The sequence below is a fragment of the Triturus cristatus genome, chromosome 2_2 (assembly GCF_964204655.1).
Source record: "Triturus cristatus chromosome 2_2, aTriCri1.1, whole genome shotgun sequence".
Taxonomy (NCBI): domain Eukaryota; kingdom Metazoa; phylum Chordata; class Amphibia; order Caudata; family Salamandridae; genus Triturus; species Triturus cristatus.
The window spans coordinates 792,482,841-792,507,164 of NC_140582.1; the positions used below are offsets into that span (position 1 = coordinate 792,482,841).

Consider the following 24,324-nt stretch of genomic DNA (forward strand, 5'->3'; position numbering starts at 1 on the left):
TCGCTGGAAGATATGAGGGCCACTTCTTGTTGAAACAGTAATGCTTTGAGTCTGCTTAGCTTACTGAAATCTGCTTTCAAAGTTGGAATGGAAGGCCACAACAAGCTATCAACTAGTCCATGCAAAGGGTGAAGCAGGACATTGTTACAACAAGTGAATTACTGGGAAACTCACACAATATATGGGCTCCCGCCCACATACCGCAACAGTCTTGATTATTAAGCATAAGAAAGCTTCCATTTGAAAGTACAGTAATGAAGGGAAGAATTCCAGGAACTGGAGCTCGTTTTAAATAACTAGCCAAATTAGACGCCGAAACATTACAAGCGCCGTGAATTTTAACTTGTTGACAAACAAGTGAATGACCGCCAGTGGAGTCAAACGCCTCTCCCGTAAGAAAAGCATTTCTATCAGTACATTCACAGCGATAGGTAAACACGAGGTACCCTAACTCATGAATTTAGCTGCTCCCAAGGGGTTCCTATTTACCTATTGGAAAATGTTTCATGAAAGTTGTAAACTGAAATGGTGATATGGGCAATGAGAGAACCCCGTGTATTAACCATACAGCAGAAGGCGTTTTGGCTATAGTGAATGCGAGTTTTTCTAATTTCTCTAAATGTAGCATGGTATATGTTGCTTCTTTCAAAGCCATTGATCGTTGTTTGTGTGTTAAATTGAAAGACAGAAACAATGCAGTATAGTTCAGATAATGCCACGGAACACATCCATTTTTGAGTGTTTGAAGTTTTCAGCCAAATTGCATGATGAATCTGAGTTGACTCTGTCCATGATGCAATGTAGACATATCATTCTGTACAATATCAATAACAGACAATACAATTGTATTCAAATTATAAATACGAGATAACATATTAATACTATTGCCTACTCCAGCAAGTACTTTATCCAAATTATCTTGATCAATTTGTCTCAAACGCATAGCAGCCTCAATTTGTGATAATTGCAAAATTTCATTGTAAGCCGCATATAAAAATCTTTTAGAACAAAAGGACTTGGGACCCAATAAAAAATCAGATAGATTCATGTCCTTGGACAGTAGAGAAAGATGTAGTTTCACTGCAGACAGTGTGAAGTGTTCTAACCCTTGCTGGCATAGCTTACCCACTGAATATGATAAGTGTGTTCGAATGGGGTGACTATGAATATTGTGGATCAGGTCTACCTAATTTGAACCCAAGTGTGGAGTTAAGAAAACAAGAATGACACCCTTTTGTGTCAACTGGCCACAACAGCCACCCACCAATATTTGAAAATGACAAGTTAAATGTACCATTTTGTATCATACTATTTAACTGGGCTTCTGTATAATTTATGTAAGATTGCCAATTATCAAAGCGTGCAATTGAAGGAATTGTTGGGGCATTCAGTGTTGGCCAATCCCATCCTACTGGTTTGTTGAATCATTTAGTTTAGGAAAATAATTTGTGTGGAAATCAGACAGCCTTGAAATAAAGTTTCTGTGCCCTAGACCTGACATAATTTTGTTACCCAAATTGATTTCAGGTTAATATTGTATTTTTAATAATCATTGCCTTTAAGGGCCAGCTGGTCAACAATTGAAGCCGCATATATCAGCTTTGTCTGACTAGGAATGTACTTTTTCAACTGGGTTGGAATCAATTTGAAATAGTATGATGTTGGGTTTGAAAGGTCATAACTTGTAAAATATGTATACTTGTCTGTCTGTGTTTGAGAACTTCCCTGTGGCATAGTTGCACAATGTTCCCACTGAGTATAATTATAATGGGGATGCTGACCTCCAGCCTTATGCAAAAAATTATGTCCATAATGGTGGTAGCAAAACATCTCGGCGTAATTAGCAGAATTAAGATATAAATCTTCCGAATCAAACACAGTATAATATTGTAATTCGGAAAGCATTGAATTCACGGGATCAACATTCCAATCATCTGACTGTAATCCCGGTACTATTACATCATCCATATGAACTTTGAACACATATGGAATCTGCAGGGTCTCTGTAGGACAAAATATATCTAAAGGAACCTTATCCCAAACAATTCCATCAGTCACTGGAACAGCTTAAATATTGACAAGGGACAAGTCTCTTTTCATTTTATGTGAGGAGGAATGTGGAGCCAACACCTTGTCAATCAGTTCCATTGCAGAACGTTTCGGGAGGTAATGGCCGTTGATCAGAAAGAAAAATCACAAATGTGCGCTGTAGTTGAATGCAGAACTGAAGCTACTGAAGAACTGTCAGATGAAAAATTATCTTGATCCATGTAGCACCCAGAGAAACTCAAATGGAAAGAGGAGGCTGTGATTCAGCAGTCATATTTGAAGAATGTAACTCAGAAGGGCTATCCAATGGCGGATCAGTATAAACGACATCCATTGTAGAAGATAGAGAAGAAAAATCAAGATTTCCAACCCGCCCCAGGAGAGAAGCAGCCTTTGGTGGTACTCACAGGCTGCAAAGGAAAGTCTTGTGAGGGACCACTCCTGGGCATACTTTGGAGAATTGGCCATTTGGTGTAACTTGACATGTTCAATTGAGACAAAACTATTTTCTTTATGTCCTGGAAGTGGTGGCAGGATCACAGTTTGTGTGCACTGGATACCAAGGACTGGAACGGGCACAGTACATTGGGCCGAATTCCTTCTTGAGGGCCACCTTTTCGCGAACAAGGTCTCCAACTTTAGGAAGCCAACCAGATACTGGAATTTGAATATCTGGACTCGAAGAGAGGTGAAGGCAAATGCATGCAAGCCAGGGTATCATGGCATTTTTGTAGATCCTGTAAGACAGTACAGTGGTTATCTACGTCAAAGGTTGCGGCTGCTGCCACAACGTCTGGACCATCAAGGTCTGGAACATACATCTTGATGCCAAAGAGCATTTGGTACGGGGTCCGCCCACCCAGAGATCTTTTAGGGAGATTATTTAATGCCCGTTGAACCCAATAGAGCTGGTTCAACCAACCACACCCTGTACCTAATACTCCAGCTGCTGAGGACAGCTTTAAGTCACAGTTCGGTCTTTTGACAACAGAATTGCCCTCTGGCCAATATGGCGAAGAAAAACACACTTCCACACCCATGGACTACATCAAATCACAGTATGCCCTAAATGCAAAAGCCAGACCTTGGTCCAAGTGGAATGTGTGACAGGCATAAGTCCCGACAAAGACTTGCAAATCTTTGATAACAGTTTGCGTGTCAGCCAAATGCTGTTGCCAAACCCGGACGAACCTAGAGCTAGAATCAGCTGCAACTAAAATAAACTTGAAAGCAGTATCGGAAATTAAAGGACTGCAATGATCTAGATAAACACAGCCAAAGGGTTGATTAGAAATAAATCTGTCTGAAGTGGATGAGACATTGTAGAACTTTTAATTTGTTGACACATGTCACAACATAAAACATATTTTCCGGTTTGTTGATATAAACCTTGCCACCAATATCGTTGTTTTAATAGTGAGATAGTGGCAGCCACTCCATCATGTGCCGAATCGACTCCTTCATGCGCAGCAACTATTAAAGACTGTCTGCGGTCGAGTTTTGGTATTATGCGATTGCCAACCCCTGGTATAGTCACTAAGGGAACATTTTGTTCATTTAGAAAATAAGAATATTTTATAGGAAAACCTTTTGGTAAATGTGTGCCGGTCTGAAAAGCATGGACTGCAGCCAAGATTTCATTATCAACACATGTTTTAGAACGCTTAACTGCTGCTTTTACATATGGCTACGGCAGATTTCTCTGCCTCATCAGCCATAGAATTCCCTACTGCGTGTGCTCCCATACATTGATGACCTAATGTGTGAATGATATGAGCTTGTTGCAATTTATCTTTAAAATCTGCCACTCCAACCCGAACCATGTTATGCCTGATTGTGTTGCCTCTGGAATCCTTAAAATCATTTGGTCGCCAAAAATGCAAATTATCATTAAATGATTATACATAATAAAATGAATCACACACTAAAAGTGAGGGAAATTCAGGATCTGTATATTCAAGGGCAAGAAGCAAAGCCATAATTTCAGCCAACTGTGCGGTACAGCCTCCTAGAGACCAGGTATGAGTAATAGTGGGTTGGAAATGCCATTGACCATAGTGCCTAAAACAATGGCACATGCTGCAGAATATTTCTGCTTAGAACCTATATCAGTATAGAAAATACACTTGTATTCCTCAAGCGGAAGAATTGATGAGGGTACAGGATAAACATGCTCATGCTGTAAAAATTCTGTGTCTGTAAAGAAGGGTAGAAGACAAAGTCGACATTAACTGCTGTTAAGGCATTGAATCCACCTGGGATGAAGGGCTTTCAAATTAGGAACGCTAGCTTTCGTGACAGCCTCTAAGGCGGGCACAGTAGAAATGGGATTAATTTGTTTACCTTGAGCCAAAGGCCATTCCTTGAGGACGGACATCTGGACTGTTGTTAGTATTTTTTCAACGGATGCTAAACGCATTTCTGCCAGGGAATATAAATGTGACATATGTAATGGGAACTGTATAGCCTTCATTAAATGTGACATAGGTAAATCCAATAGAACCCAATACAATCCGGATGACCAAATTAATTGTATTAAGATGTGGACGTAAATGTCGCTTTTCAAGTAAATCAGATTGTAAAGACCTGAGAATTACAGTGTGTACAGGCATCCAGCAGGATGCCTAAAAGTCAGGTCATCTTAAGGCATAGAGTGGCTTAGTGTGTTGAGCATAGTCAAGAAAATAAGTCCTTCCGAATCTATTTTTTATACAACTTTTTATTAAGGACTAGATTAGACAATCTAGACATCATACCATCATGAACAATTACAGTATTGTATTGGCACATGGAGGACAACAATCATGCGAACACATGCTAATTGCTTATAATTTATTCTCAACCCACTTGTGGTTGATCCGTTGGATCTTCACCTCTTGTGAGTTGTGAGCGATCACATATTCTTCCCCTATATTCATTCAATTTTCCCCAGAAATGCGTCTAATTAGTGGGGTAACACCTCGATTCATATATTGCCTTCTCTGTCACCATACACCAATCCATGTCTTTCCCCCACTCATCCAACGTTGGCGGATCCCGTGCCTTCCATTTTCTTGCTATATTTCTTTAAGCAATTATCAGCTCCTGAGTCACTCATATTCTTTCTTTAGTAGTGAAGACTGTTGGGCCCCAGATATTCAGAAGACTTAATTTGATGTTACAGTCGATTCTTTGTCCCATTACTCTTGCCATGCACCCCGCTACTGCTGACCAGTATCTCTGGATAGTTATACACTCCCAGAGTATGTGTATAAAAGTGCCCTCCTGTCCACATTTCCTGAAGCACCCTGTCTCCGTGTCATATCCCATTCTTACCATTGTTGGTCCAGCAATGTATATTCTATGAAGTATCTTCTATTGCACTAGTCTGAGCCTTGAGGAAATGGAAATTTCTCAAGGAGAGGCCAGAGCCACAAGCCAGTCCTCATCATCATCGAGCCCAGCGACGTCATAAACCCATTTTATTCGAAGTCGGAGTACAGAGTCCATCATGTTGTTGATTATTTTTTTTATATTAGCGAAATGGCTTTTTCCGGTGATATCCCCGTCTAATACCCTATCTTCTAGCGGGGAGAATTCTGGTGGTGGCTCTCCCCTTTTTATTACCGCTAGCAAAGCATGCCTGGTCTGCAAGTATCTGAAGTATTCAGTGCCAGCCAATTCATACTCCAGTTGCAATTGGGCGAAGGGAATCACTCCACCCTCCTTCCATAAGTCTCCCACCCTCGAAATACCTATTAAGTCCCAACAGTCAAATCCATGGGTTCGCCTCAGTTTGCCTAGTTGCCCAAAGTGGTGTGGCCTGTGTAATCCTGCCCTCCCAGCCCAAGCTCTTCGTAGCTGCTAGCCACACTTGGACTGCGTGTCCCATAGGCCCATCAGTTTCATCTTAGCTGGGTTTGAATATAGTGCCCTTTCAAAGCTTCCCCCGGGAGTAGCCATCTATCCATATGAAATCCTGGGTCTCCCTGTGTCCTGTATGTACACTGATTTATTGCGGCAAGTTGTCGCCCAGTAATATGTTTTGATGTCTGGGAGGCGAATTCCCTCATCATACCACCCTATTGTTAGCTTCTGAGTGGTGATCCTTGTTGGCTTTCCATCCCACAAATGTTCTCTAAGGGCACTGTTAATGTCTTTGAAGTAGTCTGACCCTACCTGGTGCAGTGTATTTTGTAAGACATACAAGAACCGAGGGAGGGATATCATTTTAAATAGGGCTGTGCGCCCCAGTAGGGACAGAGGGAGTGATCTCCAATGTAGGACATCGCTCCTAAATCGCTGTAATGGGGGCAGGAGATTGTGCTCATAAAAACGGGTCGGGTCTTTGGAGACCCGGATCCCCAAGTATTTGAACTCTACCTTCCCTTCTGTTATAGTGAAACCCCTAGGCAGTGAAGGCAGCACCACTCTTAGGACATAGATAACTGACTTAGACCAATTAATTTTATATCCAGCAAATCTGCTGAACACGATGAAGATGTGCAATATCCTTTTCAGAGAGGCCACTGGTGAAGCTAAGTACAATAAAATATCATCAGCGTATAGTGAAATACGGTCTTCCCAGTCCTCAGCCCACCTGAGTCCCTTGATAAGGAGGTCATTCCGTATCCACATAGCTAGTTGTTCGAGAGTCAGGGCAAAAGGCAGAAGGGAGAGGGGGCAGCCTTGTCTGGTGCCACTACTAAGTGTAAAAGTACAGGATTTCCTGTTGACCACTATTTGGGCCAGCGGGTCTCTATATAGGAGTCGGACCCACCCGATAAATACCTGGCCAAACCCCAGTTTCCTTAACATTGCGAACATGTAGGACCATTTGATACCAAGAGATACCACCACCGCATCCTCACTGATCGTTTTGGCTCAGTTTAGCACTCCATGTAGCCTTCGCAAATTGAGGGAGGTGTTTCTGGCTGCCATAAAGCCCGATTGGTCCTTGTGAACTAATTTCGTGATTACCCTTAATAAGCGAGTAGCCAAGACTTTCGCCAATATCTTGGCTTCTGCGTTAAGCAATAATATTGGCCTATACGAGGAGCACATGTTTTTCGGCTTCCCCTCCTTATGAATGACCACTATTGTTGCCAAGAAGCAAGCCCACTTCCTTACTCTCCTGGAACATTTTAGTTAGGTAAAGTGCGGTTTTGCTCGGGGCTAGCTTATATATTTCAATGGGCAAGCCATTAGGACGTGTTGCTTTACCCACACGCAAGTCTTGTATTGTCTTTTCTACCTCCACACTGGTCAGCTCCTGTTCCAGGTCTGATCGCTCTTCTTCAGTAAGCAACAGTAGCGAGATGTCCCTCAAAAAGGAGTTTGCCTCCTCTTCCGTGTGTGGTGTCTGTGACGCATAAATAGTTTGATAATAGTGGTCAAATGCATCTGCGATCTCCTACGGTTCAGTGAGCCTCATACCAGACTCTACCTCTAATTGTACCACTACTCTATTTGCTTGGTCCCTACGATCTAGCCAGGCCAGCAGTTTCCCGGCCTTGTCCCCTACATCATAGATTCTGCTAAGTGTTGCCCTGTAGTGTGTCCTGGCCACATCGATGGCCGAGTCGGTGTATTATTTTTTCAACTGTAGTGCCTGCTTTACCTCTTCAGAGTTATCGTCCCAACGGATTTTCTCCATCTGCAATATGTCTACTTCTAAGCGAACTCTTTCTGTCTGTTTCTCTTTTTTGGACCCTGCGATTTGAGCTATGGCTGCACCCCGGATAACGACATTGTAAGCCTTCCACAATATCAGAGCTGAGTTTACACAGACCTCATTCTCCTGGAAATCTAGTTTTGTGTCCCGTATAATTGTCTCTCTTACATGGGGATCTTAAGATACCATGGGTTGATAGGAGCCATTCTACCAGTTACGGGCTCTCCCACCTCTTACTGACACCAGATGGGTGAGTGATCTGATATACCCCTAGCTAGGTGGTTCACCTCTTTAATACTATTCATTTGGCTCACCGGTGTTACTATATAATCTATTCTGGACATGCTGCGATGGGCCCCTGAGTAGAAAGTATACTGTTGTTCCTCTGTATGGAGCCTCCTCCACGCGTCTACTAGGCCCATTGCTCCCAAAAAGCTGTGAATTTGCGTACGGGAGGGCCACCGATCTAAGGGATCAGACAATTGAATTAAAATCGCCCTCAATCACTAGGCTTCCTCCGGCAGGCCAAGAAGGAGATTTAAAAGATCCCTGAATGCCAGGGTTTGGAGACCCAGAGGCATGTAGGCTGAGACTAGGTTTAACTTGCAGCCCTCCCACATCCCTGAGGTCGCTACAAATCTACCCAGGTTATCTGTCCATATGCGGCCGATCATGATTTGAAAAGTTTTCCGTGTCATTATTCTCACCCCCCTTGATCCTGAACCAAATGCTGAATGTGCCACCAGTTTCAACCCCATCTAGACATTGCGTTACATGCATTCTCAAGTAAATGCGTCTCTTGTAGCAAAATCACTTCTGGGGAAAGTCGTTGTATGAATTGGAGCACTATTCCCCTCTGTATCTTGTCCCCCAGTCCATTTACATTCCAGGACAACAATTTGAGTCCTTGTTTGTTTAGCTGTTGAACCCATGTTCGCCATGGTGTTAATCTGCATTCTTGAGGGAAGTCCCATGCAGTTTCCAGTGATCTGTTCAGCGTCCATCTTCTTAATATGCCCCTTGTTAAACATACTCATTGGATTGTCGCTACTTTCCCATCTGTGGTCAATCCTGCCCAAACTGTTCTTGAACTGAACTAAACTTCTCTTACTTCCCTTCCTGTCACCAGAGAGCTTTACTTTTTGATTACTGTCATGGATATGTATTGTATCAGAAGGTCTCAGTGACAAGAACTCCACCCCCTTTATTATAGTCAACTTCATACACCTCCCTGCATGGTGGTATCGGAACCTCCCACCCCCCCCAAACTTGCAGAGTGCCTATCGCCCACCCCTGTAACTTAAGGTGCGTGTGCCCAACCTGACACCCTTTCTAAATCACTTCAGTGAATTACTGGATCAGTATTACGATGCTACCATCAATTACTTCATTGATTAACATTATTCAGTTCCGCACCATCTATAAAGATTTCTAGTTCGTGCCTTGCCCCTACTTGTTCCTGGACTGAAGGGCCAAGCCACTACCAGGCCCATAGAGGCAGTGTCTATGGGACCTCCGCAATTACAGTGATGCATACAGACCAGTTCTCACTTGCAGCCTTCAACTGCCGTGTGTTCTCTTGGTGGGGATCCTACCCCCTGTTCCCCTCAAAGTTTCTCTTGTCTGTTTCGTTGGCTTTGGTGAGACCCTCCTTTCCGGCCAGTCGCCAGCCATCCAGCCAATCCCATGCCTCTTCAGGAGTAACACAGAACCAAACCCTTCCTTCTGACTCCACTCTTGATTTGGCTGGGAAAAGCATCACGTATTTAATTGTCTTTTTCACGCAGTGCTTTTTTTATGTCCAGGAAGCTGTGCCTCTGGCGTTGCACCTTGAGCGTAAAGTCTGGGAAGAAAGTCACCCTACTGTTCTGAAATTCAATTGGTGGTGTTTTGCGAGCGGTTTGTAGAATGATATCTCTGTCTCTGTAGTTACACATTCTCGCCACTATAGGTCTCGGAGGGGCACCAGGTTTCGGTTTGCCCCCGGGCACTCTATGTGCTCTCTCGACCATGAAGAATTTTGACAGTCTTGTTGACTTTAGGTAAGTCCTGGCTAGTTCCTCCACAAATAAGTCTGCTGCTTGCTCCTCCATGGACTCCGGAACCCCTAGTATTCGTACATTAATGCGCTTTGAGTGCCCTTCGTATTCATCCAGCTGAACCTCCATCCTTTCACTCAGGGCCTGGAGATCATCTACCCTACGCTGAAGGGTGGTCGTGTCTTTGACGAGGGAGCCTGCAGTCGACTCGACATCTTTGATCTGGTGTTCATTGAACGCATATCCGCTCCTATTAAGGAAACTTCTGAGGACACAGAGTCAATCCTGGATTCTAGTGACGTTCTGACCGGCATGATGGCCGTTAGTATATCTTGTAGGGTCAGTTCTCGTGCCCTATCAACTTTCTGCTGTTTCTCAGGCGGGTCTTCTGCTTCCTTGTCATTGGGACCGGAACCCTTACACCATGTGTACTTATCCAGTTTAGCCTGCATGGAAGACTTGGTGGAACGACCACCTGCCATGTCTGATCTATGTAGGCCCAAGGATGAGAGAATGAAAAACCGGCAGGGTAGTTCCTCTATTTCTCTGGTTCGGTGTTGCTAGGATGTGTCCTCTCACTAGGACGAAACAAACATCGGCATTGGCTACTACCTCTTGTTTATGTCGCTTGAGAACGTCTACTAATACTCCACATGCTGTTTTTCCCTTAATGTAATGTTGGCTTTTCTCCGGGTTGCAAATCACTAGTCAGCACTGAGTCTCCGGTATTAACTCGGTTACTCCTTCAGAGCCGCAGGATATTCCCGGGCCCACAAGCGATTGTTGTGTCTTCAGGATAAGTGAGCCCTTGAGTTCTTATCAGCAATTTGCTTCCTTCTAGTAATGGAGGACAAGGGTGCCCTTCGTTGCAGCTGTTTGGTGGTCCAAGCTGGTGTCATGTTGTGAGGGCAGAACCACAGAAACCAGGCAGCAAAAAGCCTCCACGCCAGCCTCCACTTTCGATATTTCAGTTGGCTGCCTATTAGCGAGCGTCTTCAACCGGGCCATCAGGATCGGCACCCAGCGCGCCTCTCTGCTTGTGTTACACTTTCAGCCCTACGGCAATGATGTAGTGCCAGATTGCCTTAGCTGGCCTTCAGTGTCCCTCAGGGGGTTTCCGACTATGATCAGCTGAGCCAGGCCTGCGTCGCCTCCGGGAATATTGGAGTGGGATCCGGTTGGTGCTTGCTCCGCGCCGCCCTGCAACTTTCAATCTCAGGGGGCAAGTGTAGTCGGTGCCTAAATCGCTTGCCGTCCCTTTACTTCTCAGGCAGATTCAGCGATACAGGCCCCTTCGCGCTGTCTCCAGTCCCGCGAGTCCACCCCACAGCCGATCTCGCTCGGAGCTACTCCAGCTACCGGCACTTCGCTTATCGGAGTCACTGCGTCCTTAGGGTCCGGCTGGAATCAGGCACCGACCTCTGCCGTCCACGATCAGGGCTCTTCAGGTTAGTGTGTGTCACAGGTCTCTCAGTCGGATCTGCGATGGAGACCAAATTCTGCTGTGAGTGCCGGGGCCTGAGCGACGCCCCACTGTCAATGCTGCTCCTCCCGGCCAGCTGATCTAGCTCTAAATGCTCTCGCAGGGATCGTTGGCACGAAACTGTCGTTTTTCATTCAGTAATCACGGATTTCTGGATGGATTAGCTCAGGAACGGGTGTGCTCGGACAGAGCTGCCTCAAGGTGCGGCCATTTTGCTTGGCGGTTGGCCACGCCCCCAGTCCAAAATTTAAAAAGCCAAGCAAAGATTGTAACTATTTAAGTGAATTTGGGGCTTGCAACTGCACACAATTTTGTAAAAATTGAGGGGCCAAACTCCTGCCCTCATTGTTTAATTTATAACCAAGGAAAAAGACGCTGAGGAAAGCATTGTGAGATTTTGAAAAATTTAACTTGTAACCAAGTTCAGCAAACCTCAAAATTATGCGATCGACTCTAGCTAAATGAGGACTCAATTCATCATCTGTTAAGTAGATGTCATTGACATAGGACAAAGCATCAGGGTCAGTCTCATGTAGGATCGATACAATTTGAGCTGCAAAAACGCCTGGCCTATTTATACCCCATAGGCAAACAGGCGTATCGCCTCTGGGAACCAAAGGTGGTAAACGCAAACCAGTCCCTGCTCTCTAGAGCCAAATTGTCACTTAAAAAACATTGTAAATATCAAGCGTGGTTTTAAATGTTTTACGAACAATATTATTAATTAAGGCTGTACTGTGTGTATTTTGCACCGCAAAAGTGCGAGTATGACTATTCAAATGTCGATAATCTAAGACAATACGATAACACTAATCAGGTTTTGAAACTGGAAAATGAGGATTATTTATCTGTGATACAGGGTTCAATTACTTCTTAGTACTCCAATTGAGTAAGAATGTCTTTAACAGCCGCTTTGGCATCACTTTTAATAGGATACTGCGGCTGAGATTGCGGAGTGAAGCATATAGGAATTATATGGAATGGAGAATTTTTATACCATCAATCTTGGTTGCGATATAAAGCAGGGGCCAAAGCAAGGGCCCGTTCAAAGCATAAGCTTGTTTAACTGTGTCTGGAACTAGATGCGAAAATGGAGGGAGGATAACATCCTCACCCTGGGGACAAGCAAGAATAAAACCTCTGCCAAAACAATATCTTAAGAAGTCAGGTTGTCCCAAAAGATGACTCTAATGGTGCGTCTAACATCATCTTCAATTTGAATATCTACGTTATAGAGACTTTCGGGGTGCAACACGGTTGTCGGCGGTCTCTACTATGACAAACGATTCAGTAGCTCTTGCCTCCAGAAGCTGGCAGAGTGACTTCTGCTGCAATGTCGAGGAGAGTCACCGCCCAATAACTTGTCCAGGAGAAGGGTCCTCAACGTCTGGGGAAAATTTAGCTGTTAAGGCGGCAACTCTCTTTTTCAGGAACGGGGGCTTATAAGGAGGTGGTTGATCCTCCTTTTTGATCTTTACGTCAAAAGAGCATTGTGTCCCTTTTAGGTTGCACATACACTCCTTGTTTATGATCAGATTGTCCTCCTCTGTCGTACTGTTGGTCAGACGAGTCCTGAAAGGAACGAGGAGAACCAGTGTCAGGAACCTGAAATCGATCAGGAGTTTTCATTTTAGAGCAATCACGAAATTTGTAACGCCATTCATAGTATTCCGGGGGCAGCGTACCACCATGAGGTCTATCCTTTTGCTGTGGTGGTTTAGATTTATCCCATGTTTTCTTTGGAAAATCACAGACAGGGCGAGCCTCTTTATCAGAAGCCAGTTTTACAAGGGAAGAAAAGATGGTCTGGTTCCCAAACTATTGTGTCATAAGGACGCATACACCTGTGAAATTATAATAGACAACTTGCGTTCACGGTCTGCAATAGCCACATCGGCAAGTTGCTGGCATAAAGCCAAAGAAGCTGCTTCACCTTTAACATTAGAAAGAATCATTTCGGAGAGAACCAGAAAATTCCCATCAAGTTTCATCCCTAAATCGAGGGCAGGACCTGCCCCATGTTCATTCTTTATTTGTTTGAGGACGTTCAGTGGAACGCCTATCGAGGGAGTGCCTTAACAGAGAGTATGCAGTGTGGCAAACACGGTGCCCTCGGTTCTATGGTCCCTATGCTTGGGACCATAGAACAATAGTAGATCATGACTGAGTCACCATACTAACACAGTACCATGAAACCGACTAGCTATAGTGTCTCACTTGCCCTCCTACTCACATCCACAGAGACAAGTGAATTGGCACCTCAGGACACAACACTCCTGACTCTCTCAGGTATGGTGGTGATTGGATCTCGCCCTTTCGCTCACACACTCGTACTCATCCACAATAAGATATGACAGAGACACAAGGGAAGTTTGAAATGTTTATTTAAACTATTGTGCACTAGAATGCAGTATACGTGTCACAATCAGAAAACAACTGTAGGTTCTGTGTGAAAATATAATGTGGCACAGAAGCAGACGTATTTACATAGTAACGTGTGCAAAGCCTGTGTTGTGCACTGTTAGGCTAACATAGGGAGAATCGCAATAGGCCCTGGATAGAACACATGACACCCTTAACATCGCAGATTGGTATGGTTTGTGGCAGAGGAGACCACATGAATAGTGACACTTCAAAGGAATACATTTTTACTGTACAAGTTTGAATCAAAGAACTTTGGCTGTGAGGGTGACAAGGGTCTGGTGGGATGGAAAGGAGAAGTGGTTAATTTGTATGTGTATATTTATATACATGTATGTTATGTAAGATGTTGTTTTCATTTTTGCATTTGTTTCTCCTATTAGGAAATGTGCACAATTGAAGAACTCAATGAAGAGTTCACGTCAAGACATAGCTTAGAATGGAAGTTTCTTTTTCTAGACCACAGGTGGGTTTTTTCTTATAATTACCTTTTGTATGTTGATGTAAAATGTGTTGTAATTTATATCCCCTGCCTGAAACACATGTAACACTGTTTCAGTTGTCATCGGTAAAAAAGTAGCCCTTCCTAATGCGAGATCCTTCATTAAATACGGGCTCTATCCTGAATCTATTTATGACTTGACAATAGGATCTTACGGTACCCGTTCCTTACATTGAAGGCCCTAACTTAGTGCCTAGCACTATAAATAAATTATAGCTGATTCCAATTTAATTAAATTACTCCCACCTGATTTCTGGTAAATGTCAGGTGTTTGAGCAGTCTGAAGTATATCTTCTATCATAAGGAATATACTGTAGCTACAACAGTAGATTCCATCACTTAGTGAACATGCATAAGATGCCAAATGACATGAAGGCTCATAACCACTACTGAATTAGGATAATCAACTCTCAGGCTGCTTTTTTAGGTATAAACCAACTGCTCTCTGCTTCATTTGTTTAAAAATCATCTGATTCTGCAAACAAAGCTTTAATAACTCATGGTTTGTAAAGTTACATTTATTCAGATGAATACAATGAACAGGTTTGACACCCTGGCTTTCTGGAGTGCAAATGAGACTAGATTCATCCACTACATTTCTTTCATGGAAGGGCTCTGTTGATTTTATTTTTGTTTTTGGTGGTATATACATTTATTTCCAAGAAATTATCTAATGAAAAAATGGATTTAAAAGGTACATTTGAAAATTAATCGGAACAAACTCATGGGCTAAAAATAAATCTGTGATTTCAGTTGCAGTTTTTAAACAGTGAAAGTGTTCCATTAATCACAGTACCTAACACCTTTTAGATTTAAATTTAAAAATACCAACAGAGCAGTACTCTATAGGCATAAAGACATCCTATGAATTACAGTAAAGATCATATAAAAGCAAAGTCGTTGTTACTCATAAAAAAATCCTCTGAATTAAGCCAATGACTCTAGGAATGGCCACAGCTATATCAATAATGTCCTTAGAGAATATGTTAACTAGGGCTTCTATACGCACATATATACCATAACTTAAATAAACTTAGGGCAATTAATTTATTTCCTCTTATCCAAAAATAATAAGCAGTCTAAAAGAAGTTGAATAATGCTGTACTTAACTCCAGTTCACTAGTGCAGCAGTCATTGTTTGAACTAATCTTTGCTTTTAGACCTGGGAAATTCCTTATTGGATCCATTCCTATGTGGATGTCTAAAATTCTATTCCGCATCCCTTTTTCAGGAATTCTGGAAACACCCTTTCTTCACCCAGGCATAGAAAAGTTCTGTATCTTACCTGGATGAGTTCTCTCATCCTCTTTTTTAAGTACCCCTTCAGCTTAGCCATTAAGACCCTGTTATCAATTTTCATTATATCAATGGCTGGAGTGGAATCAGACATAAAATTGCAGATTGAGCTTGAGAAATTGTTCGAACAATTTTCAGTTTCCCTCAGATCCCAGGACATTAAAGTTTGTCGCTAGGCACGTAATGTGTTGTGAGTCAATAGGAGTCTGATTTTGGAGGCCATTTAGAGCGAAGTATGACAGAGATATTTTCCCTTCAAAAACTGGGTAATTTTCCTCTGTTCCATGAGTCTCCTTTCTGCATGAGAATTTCAGATGTGTTTCTTTCTAGTGGCAAAGCTGGCATTCCTGTTTTGTAATCGTAGCAATGACTTTTGTCTGTTTTATGAATAATTTAAGACTTTTCTTCTTTGGCTAATATTAATCTGTCTTTCATCTCCAACAGTCTGGGTAGCAATTCTATTGTTTATTTGCATAGTCATTTCTGAGGCAACTCAGCAAATTATAGCTTTAGCAAAATACCTTTATTTGGTTGTCCTTCTCTGGCTGATGCTCTAATGTATGCTAAACTGGGATAGACTCCTTTTCCGTGTTTACTATTTGGGTTTAATATTTTGTTATTGGCATTTATTATCGTACACATGCTGTTTTTTACATTTTAAATCCACCTCTACTTTCCTAAACAAGTGTTGGCCTAGATATTGCCATGTTGTTCTCACATATCATACCCTAAACATGTTTTAAAAAGCAGTAGAAAGAAAAAGAAAATCATTAATCAGTCAAGCTGTGTAATTAACCCAGTGAGTATTACCTCATATCATATTCTGAAACCACTAATTGCCTCTGTTTCAACACAGCCCTACCTGTTTAATGTTAACGATTTGAAAAACACTCCTTCAGAATTTTAAGAATCCACCCTAGATTTCTTCAATTATTTTCCAGTTGGACATTTCGTTGATCAATGACCTTCTCATAATATTCCATATGACTAATTTCTTGTAGCTATGACACTCTGATTCTTATTCGTCCTTCTTTTTGACTGCCGCCATTGCAGTTGAGCACTATCTCTGATGTAAATTAATAATATTGGGGAACAAGGATGTGTCGTTTAGTAAGACAGTTTGACCTAGTAAGGGTCCTCTGTTTTTAGGGCATCAGTCAAAAGGTTCCATATGTTCGTCCAGTATTGTTGCAACATTTGGCATTCCCACAACACTCCAGGGGTGGTTACATCTCCAGCAGGCCACTGTTGGGCACAAGCCCACTGTTCTCATACATTTGGGAGTCAACTGCCACCTGTGCAATATTTTATCATAACTAAATTTCAACCTGTAGTTACCTACATGACCACCAGTCTTAGACTTGGCCTACTTGGAAATGAAAAGATGTGCTCTGCAATTACCCTGTATAGCTCAATAAATGTCTGGTTTTCCTTTGGTGGACCATATATCCACACTGTACATTGCCCTGTATCTGTATATAATATATGGGATTTGATTCCCTTTGACATTGTTTTTTTACTGTAATGAGTTGAAAAAAAAGTTTTTAAACGTTTTAAATATACCCATTTGTACAATCTCATTAGTACATCTGCGAAGTAGCACACTATATTTGCAAAAGACAGCTTTTCTCTCTTTGCGCTTCTTTGTATGAAGTGACGTGTATGTGAAGGATAGTGAGTATCATATGGTCCAACAAAGGAAAAACAGACATTTACTGAGTTTCACAAGGAACCCTATTCCAAGTCCCTCTCACTTGTTTCTTTATTACCCTGTATAGACCAGACATCACTCCTCTGTATGTTTCTCTAGTTCATAAGTATTTAAATAGTTTGGGGTCCGGTAGTCATGTAGGATGTGGACCTAGAGCTATCTGACGTTAGTGCTTCAGTTGCTGACACTTGCAAATTTGGAGGGTTGCAATTCAAACTTATTCTGCAGCTCTGCAAATGTTTGGAGTCACTCTTTGGTAATTAAGTGTTCTATAGTGTCAGTGTCTTTGTTTACGAATTCTGGTCACAAAATGTACACCCCCATGACACATATGCTTCCCTTACATCAAAATGGAGAAACTTTATATATTCTGCTGTCCATCTTTTGTTTGTGATCTGTACCATGCATATTCAAGTGAATGTGTTATGAGGTTAATAGATTCTGACATTGGCTAGTCTTTAGCATATAGTGATCTCAGTCCGCTTGCTTTAGAGCCTTTTCAATATTTACCAAACTCGGGTTCTATGCTTGTGTGTAGTAAGTACCTTATCTGGGATAGTGCAAATGATAACTCTTATGTTTTCATGTGGGGTAGCCTCCATCTCCCATATTCTGTGGGCAGCGTGTAATTTGGTTAATTTGAGTTGTGGCTTCCTACCCTCTCATATAAATTATTTAATGTTCTTATTCAGTGTAAGCATAACTGTAGGGACCCATTAAGGAATCATTACAAATATGTAATTGAAGTTTGGTGCTGCATTTACATTAATGAACTGACCTTTCTCTCACAGCGACAATTGTAGCCTTGACAACTTGTCATGGTCTACCCACAACTTTGTATACCAGTAGAGCCACGTTGTAGTCATCATGTATTCTAATACCATGTTCACGAACACTATTAAGTGTTTCAGATGCAAGTCCTTACATTTAAAAGAAATGCTTTCTAAAGTGGCTGCTGGCTTTGCTGTGGTCAAGGTGACCACCTCACACTTGCCCCAGTTGACTAAATATCTAGAGAATTTTGTGAACTGTAATATCGGCGTAATGAGGGCACATATAGATGTGAGTGGATCAGATGGTCGCCATTATGGCATCTGCATACAATAAAGTCTAAAGTTTACCCGCTGATGTTATAATTCCTTTTATATGCTCGTTCTGGCGAATTTCTATAGCCAGCAGTTCGAGGACCAGTATAAATGACACATGGGCAGAGTAGGCAACCCTCTCTGGTACCTCTCAAGATACGAAAGGGTTGATTTGTATCCGTTACATGCCTGCATCGCCGTTGGAGTCTTACAAAATACTTCACCTTATTCAGGAAAATCTTACCTATACATATTCAGTCCATGATCCTAAATTGGTAGCTCTGCTCTTTTTGTACGTGCAGTGAGACAGCATTATTTTCATTCCTTACCTGCCACAAATTGGCGTTCTTCAATTAGCCGCGGAAGAGCGATGTTGCCTAAAGCGCACTTGAACTGATAGTACCAAGTACGGTATCACCAGACTCAGTCTGTTGGCCAGAATTTTGGCTAAAATATTTATATCTAAATTGTTTTTTTTTTTTTTTTTAAAAACCTTTATTTACGTCAACATGGTACACAGCTATTCAGCCGACATCCCGGAGGTTCGGCAGCACGATGGGAACAATACGTAGGAAGGTCCATATCCGTACATCAGGAGTAACAAAGGTTTAGTTTTAATGTAAACCAAAAAAAATAAAAACACGAGCAAGGCAAAGCATATAATAAGCATGCGCTAGTTCTCAGCTGGGGCGAGGTCCCACTCCCATCAGCGGAGCGGTAGACCACGCCAAAGAAGCGAGGGGAAAGCAGGGGTACGGACTCCAGGTTATGAACAGTTTACGTATATAGTTGGGAGTAGAGCTAGGTGGAAAGTTGCACATCGAGCATCTCAGCAACCGGGGGCACACAAATATCTCCCCTATAGTGGTTCCATTGCCCCCATATCTTATGCCACTTCTTAGGGCGACCCCGGGCACTGTACACCGTTTTCTCCCGGAACATGCCCCAGTCCATATTTTCCATCCATGTTACCAAGGTGGGAGGTCTCTGGGATCCCCACAGCTGCGCAATATCTCGCTTCGCCACCATATTCCCCAGAGTCACCCATTGGGTCTGAGCGGCATCATAGTCGGTGGGGCCCCAGACATTCAACAGGCATCGTCTTGCCTCCGGGAAGAGTGCGATACCCGTGACCTCCTCCATCACATCATGAATTTGTTTCCAGAACTCTACGATCTCCCCACACTCCCAAATAATGTGTAGAAAGGTGCCCAACATCCCACAGCCTCTCTTGCATAAGCCATCGTCAGAGAAACCCATATGAATCAGGCGGGGCCCCGTGATATAAACCCTGTGAAGTATCTTAAGCTGCACCAGCCGCAGTCTAGCCGGGATCGCAACCTCCTTCGGAGAGGAGACGGCATATTGCCAGTCCTCATCGTCCAGTTCGAGACCATCCCTAGTCCATTGTTCTCGCACATCAAGGAGGAGGTCGGTCCGGACATTTACAAGCTTTTTGTAAATCAAGGAGATTGTACTCTCCGGCATATGACCATCCAGAATCCGATCCTCCAAAGGAGAAGACTCAGGCACGGCCTCCCCCTCGGCACGAACAGATAGCAGAGCGTGATGCACCTGGGCATATCGAAAGTATTCAGTACCCCCTAATTCGTACTCCGTCTGCAGCGTCTCAAACGATTTCACCTTACCCTTAGTCAGCAAATCCCCAACTCTAGAAATCCCAATTAGGTCCCACTTCTCAAACCCTTTTGTGTGCCATAATTTCCCTAGGATATCGGATTCAAAAAGCGGAATAGCCTGGGTAAGTCTGTCCTTCCAGCCCAACGAGTTCGTAACCGCCTTCCACACATGCACTGCCGTCTTGGTCGGTCCTGTGAGGGACCCATCCAATGATTTGGAATACAGCGCCCTAAGGTAATTACCCCCGCGCAACAGCCACCGATCCATAGCAAACCCTGGGTTTAACGCCGTACCGTAAACCCCATGGTTGATCGCTCCCAATTGGGTAGCCCAATAATATCTTCTGATGTCAGGGAGTGCTATCCCTCCGTCATACCATGGAAGGGTCAACTTTGCTATAGCTATACGCGGTCGACCGTCCCATAACAGCGAACGCTGGAGGCTCTCCACCTCACGAAAATAACAGGCAGGAACTAACTCTAGGGTGTTCTGTAAGGCGTAGAGAAACCGGGGAAGAGACATCATTTTAAACAATGTGGCGCGGCCTAGGAGGGAGAGCGGTAGCCGCCTCCAACCCGCAACATCCCGTCTCAAGCGTGACAGCGGAGGGAGGAGGTTCTTCTCGTATCGGACAGAGGGGTCTGTGGAAATATATATCCCCAAGTACAGAAAGCCCCGCTGGGCGATCTGGATGGAGCAATTCCGCGGGACGGTAGGGGTGTCCCCACTGAGAACATATAGGTGCGACTTTCCCCAGTTAGTGGCGAGACCCGAGTTACTACCAAAAGACTTCAAAACGTCACAGACCACTATGAGGGATTTCCGAGGCGAGGTCAAGTATAACAAGATGTCGTCTGCATACAGAGAAATGCGGTCCTCGTGGTCTGGCGACCATCGGATCCCTCTTATGTCTGGCTGCCATCTAATCCATGCCGCCAGCGGCTCGAGGGCGAGAGCGAACAGTAGTGGCGACAGAGGACAACCCTGCCGGGTGCCCCTCCCAAGCACGAACGGAGATGACGCCCTACTGTTCACCGCGATTTTAGCCAAAGGTTCCTCATAAAGTAGCCTAATCCAGCCTATAAAACCCGGTCCGAAGCCGAATTTTGTGAGCGCTGCCCACAGATACGGCCATTCCACAGTGTCGAAAGCCATCGTGGCGTCGAGTGACACCAAAATGGCCGACTCCCGCAGCGTCTCAACCCTCGCGAGCACGCCATGAAGTCGACTGAGGTTCAACGCAGTGTTGCGGTGTGGGATAACCCCGGATTGGTCCGGGTGGATCAAGTCCCCAATGACCCTGATCAGACGGTTAGCCAACAGTTTGGCGAGTATTTTGGGCTCAGCGTTGAGTAGGGAGATCGGCCTATACGATCCGCATCTGTTCCGGGGCTTGCCATCTTTATGTATAACCACTATTGTCGCCAGACGTTGGTAAAATGGAAGACACCCATGCTCCCGCGCCTCTACAAACATATCTCGCAAATACGGAGCAATCTTATCCGGTCTGAGTTTATACAACTCGACCGGCAAGCCATTCGGGCCCGAGGCCTTGCCCGGGCGTAGCGAGCGGATAGCAACTGCAACCTCATCCGCGGTGATGTCACCATCAAGGTCCTCCCTGTCGACGTCGGATAGACAAGGCAGGGCAATGTCTCGCAGCAGTTCATGCGAGTCTTCCTCCGGCTTGTCCGACACAGACGTATAGACCATGCGGAAGTGGTCCGCAAAACACCGGACTATCCCATCGGGTTCAGTGACAATATCCCCGCCATCCGTCAGTAGTTCTGGCACAACTCTATTCACTCGTTCTTTCCTGTCTAACCACGCTATTAATTTCCCAGCCTTGTCGCCCACATCATACAATCGCCCTTGTTGGTCCCTGCTAAGAACCTTAGCCGCGTTTGTCACCAGTGCTTTATATTCAGACTGTTTTAATCTCAACTTATGCAGTGTTTCCGCCGTAACCTCGTCTTCCAGGACAGACTCTAATGCCACTATCTCAGCCTCGATCTGCGCCACCTCCGCATCTCCCCGACGTTTGACATCCGCTATCAAGGAGAGGGCCTCCCCTCTCAGTACTGTTTTAAACGCTTCCCACAAAGACACCGCGGAGGTAACCGAGCCAAGATTCTCCGAAAAGTAAAGATCAACCGCTTTCAACAACGCTCCACGAGTCTTAGGGTCACGGAAATACCAGGGGTTAATAGGGGCAACCCTACCTGCCGCTCCACGGCCAAAATCCATACTAATCCACACTGGCGAGTGATCGGAGATGCCCCTGGCCATGTGCCTAGCCTCAGACACCAAGGAAGCGTGGGCAGCCAAGGTGAGAACATAATCTATTCTAGAGAGACTGCCGTGCGCCCCAGAGTGAAAAGTATACTGCCGCTGAGCGGGGTACAGCAGCCTCCAGCAGTCAACCAAACCTAGTGTATCAGTAAAATCTGGGAGCCATCTCTGCGCCCCCCCGGGGTCCCTTGGCGGATGTCTGTCTAGTAATCCGGAACCAACTGCATTAAAGTCACCACCCATTACCAACACACCCTCGGGGAGATCCAACATGGCCCTCCCCAAGTCGGCAAATGTGGCGGCCTGCAGGCCAGGAGGGACATAAACAGAAACCAAAACCAGTGTCCTGCCCTCCCATCTCCCCGCAGCCGCCGCAAAGCGCCCCCTCTCGTCAACAGTAGTAGAATCAATCTCCAACGGCAGCGAGGTCCTAACAAGTATTCCTGCCCCCCGAGATCCCGAGGAAAACCCAGAGTGGGCGATGAATTTATAACCCTTTCTATTGAGAGCATGACACGTGTTGCCTATCAGGTGCGTCTCCTGCAGCAAAACTACGTCAGGAGAGCACCTCTTCAGAAATTGCAGAACAATCCCCCGCTTAATACGTTCCCCAAGCTATTAACATTCCAACTAAGTATATTCAAACCCCTACCCCCCATCACAAACTGGCAGGAGACCCCCGCCCATCCCCGAGAGCAGCACACGAGACTTGCATTGCGATACCTTGCAAAACGAAAAACAACAACAAACACTCCAACAAGCCCAAACCACCCCCCACCCTGCACCCCTGCATAAGCCTAAAAGCCCCCCCAACTTGCAGTGTGCCTGTCGCCCTAGCAGAAGCTAATCTACAAGAAGAAACCCCGTAGGAGGAGAAAGATCCCATTGCGCCCTCGCCACCCCCGGACAATAGCTAGCAATGAAAACAAATCAGCGAACCACTGTCCCGAGCTTGACCAGAATGGTCGATCACCAGAGTCCTCACTCTTTTGCGACATGGCCTCCTTCTGCTCTGCCAGCATGATCCCCGCTAGTCCGCCGCTGAGGCAATGTGTCGAGCCATTCCCCAACCTCGTCTGGCAAGTCAAAGAAAAAGGTTCGTTCTTCGTATTCGACGCGCAACTTGGCTGGGAAGAGCATGGCATACTTCAGGCCCCTCTCACGTAGCCTCCTCTTAACCCCCAGGAAACTCTGCCGTTGCTTCTGCACCGCCTGGGTGAAGTCAGGATAAAAACTCACTGCAGTGTTCTGGAAAGTAACCGGTCCGGACCCCCGTGACGCCTGCAGAATGGCTTCGCGGTCCCTGAAGTTGAAGATCCTGGCTCCCACCTTGGGCCTCCCGCCCGGGACTCGGTGGGCCCGCTCGACCACAAAGAACTTGCTGAGGCCCTTAGGCGCCAGATGGTTAAGCACCAAGTCCTCGACAAACAGGTCCGCCGATTGCTCCTCCGATTTCTCCGGAACGCCAACTATGCGCACGTTATTGCGCCTCGCCCGGCCTTCAAAATCCTCCATCTTGCGGGCAATGAGGTCGTTGGTAGTCCTCAGCGTGCGGACCTCTATTTGCAGATCAGAGACGTCCCCCGTGAGGCTAGTGGTTTTTTGGTCCAATGATTTTACTCTCTCATTAATTTTCCCCAGGTCAGCGCGGAGCAAAATAACGTCGACTGAGATGGTGTCCACTTTGTGTGCCAGGGCCTCAAACTGTTGCCCAATAGAGGACTTCATCTCCTCAATGGCGCCCATAATATCTTGCAGTGTCAATTCCGGTGCGGGGGCCGAGCCGTCTCCCGATGATTCCTGTAGCTTCCCCGGTCCGCTTGGCGATCCCTTTTGCTGGGCATAGCGATCCATATTGTTGGTTTGGGTGTAGCCCCCCCGCCTGGTATTCTTGGGCTTCTGTTTGTCGGCCCCCGATTTGGTCGACATCCTCAACCCCGGAACAGTCAGCGTCAAAAACAGGCCGCTCAGCCACGCAATTGACACGAGGTCCGCTGGATCCGGGTCTCCGATGCAAGCCCATGCATATTCAGGCCGAGCTAGAGGCAACTGTTGTCCAAGACACTCACGGGCCGAGGCACGCAATTGTGAGAGAAAACAAAAGTGAAAGTGGAAACAGCCCCCCTCCGATGATCCGCACCGCACACGGCCG

The 24,324-nt window shown here is 44.9% G+C and overlaps 1 protein-coding gene across 9 annotated transcripts in view; it reads left to right on the forward strand.

The window, feature by feature from the left end:
- CLOCK (clock circadian regulator) overlaps positions 1–24,324 on the forward strand; it is a 2,260,868-nt gene that overhangs the window by 1,327,784 nt on the left and 908,760 nt on the right. For all 9 annotated transcript variants that reach the window (XM_085642074.1, XM_085642079.1, XM_085642082.1 and 6 more), the window contains one exon: positions 14,029–14,111. In XM_085642074.1, the coding sequence (XP_085498200.1) occupies positions 14,029–14,111 (83 nt within the window). The remainder of the gene's footprint in view (positions 1–14,028; positions 14,112–24,324) is intronic.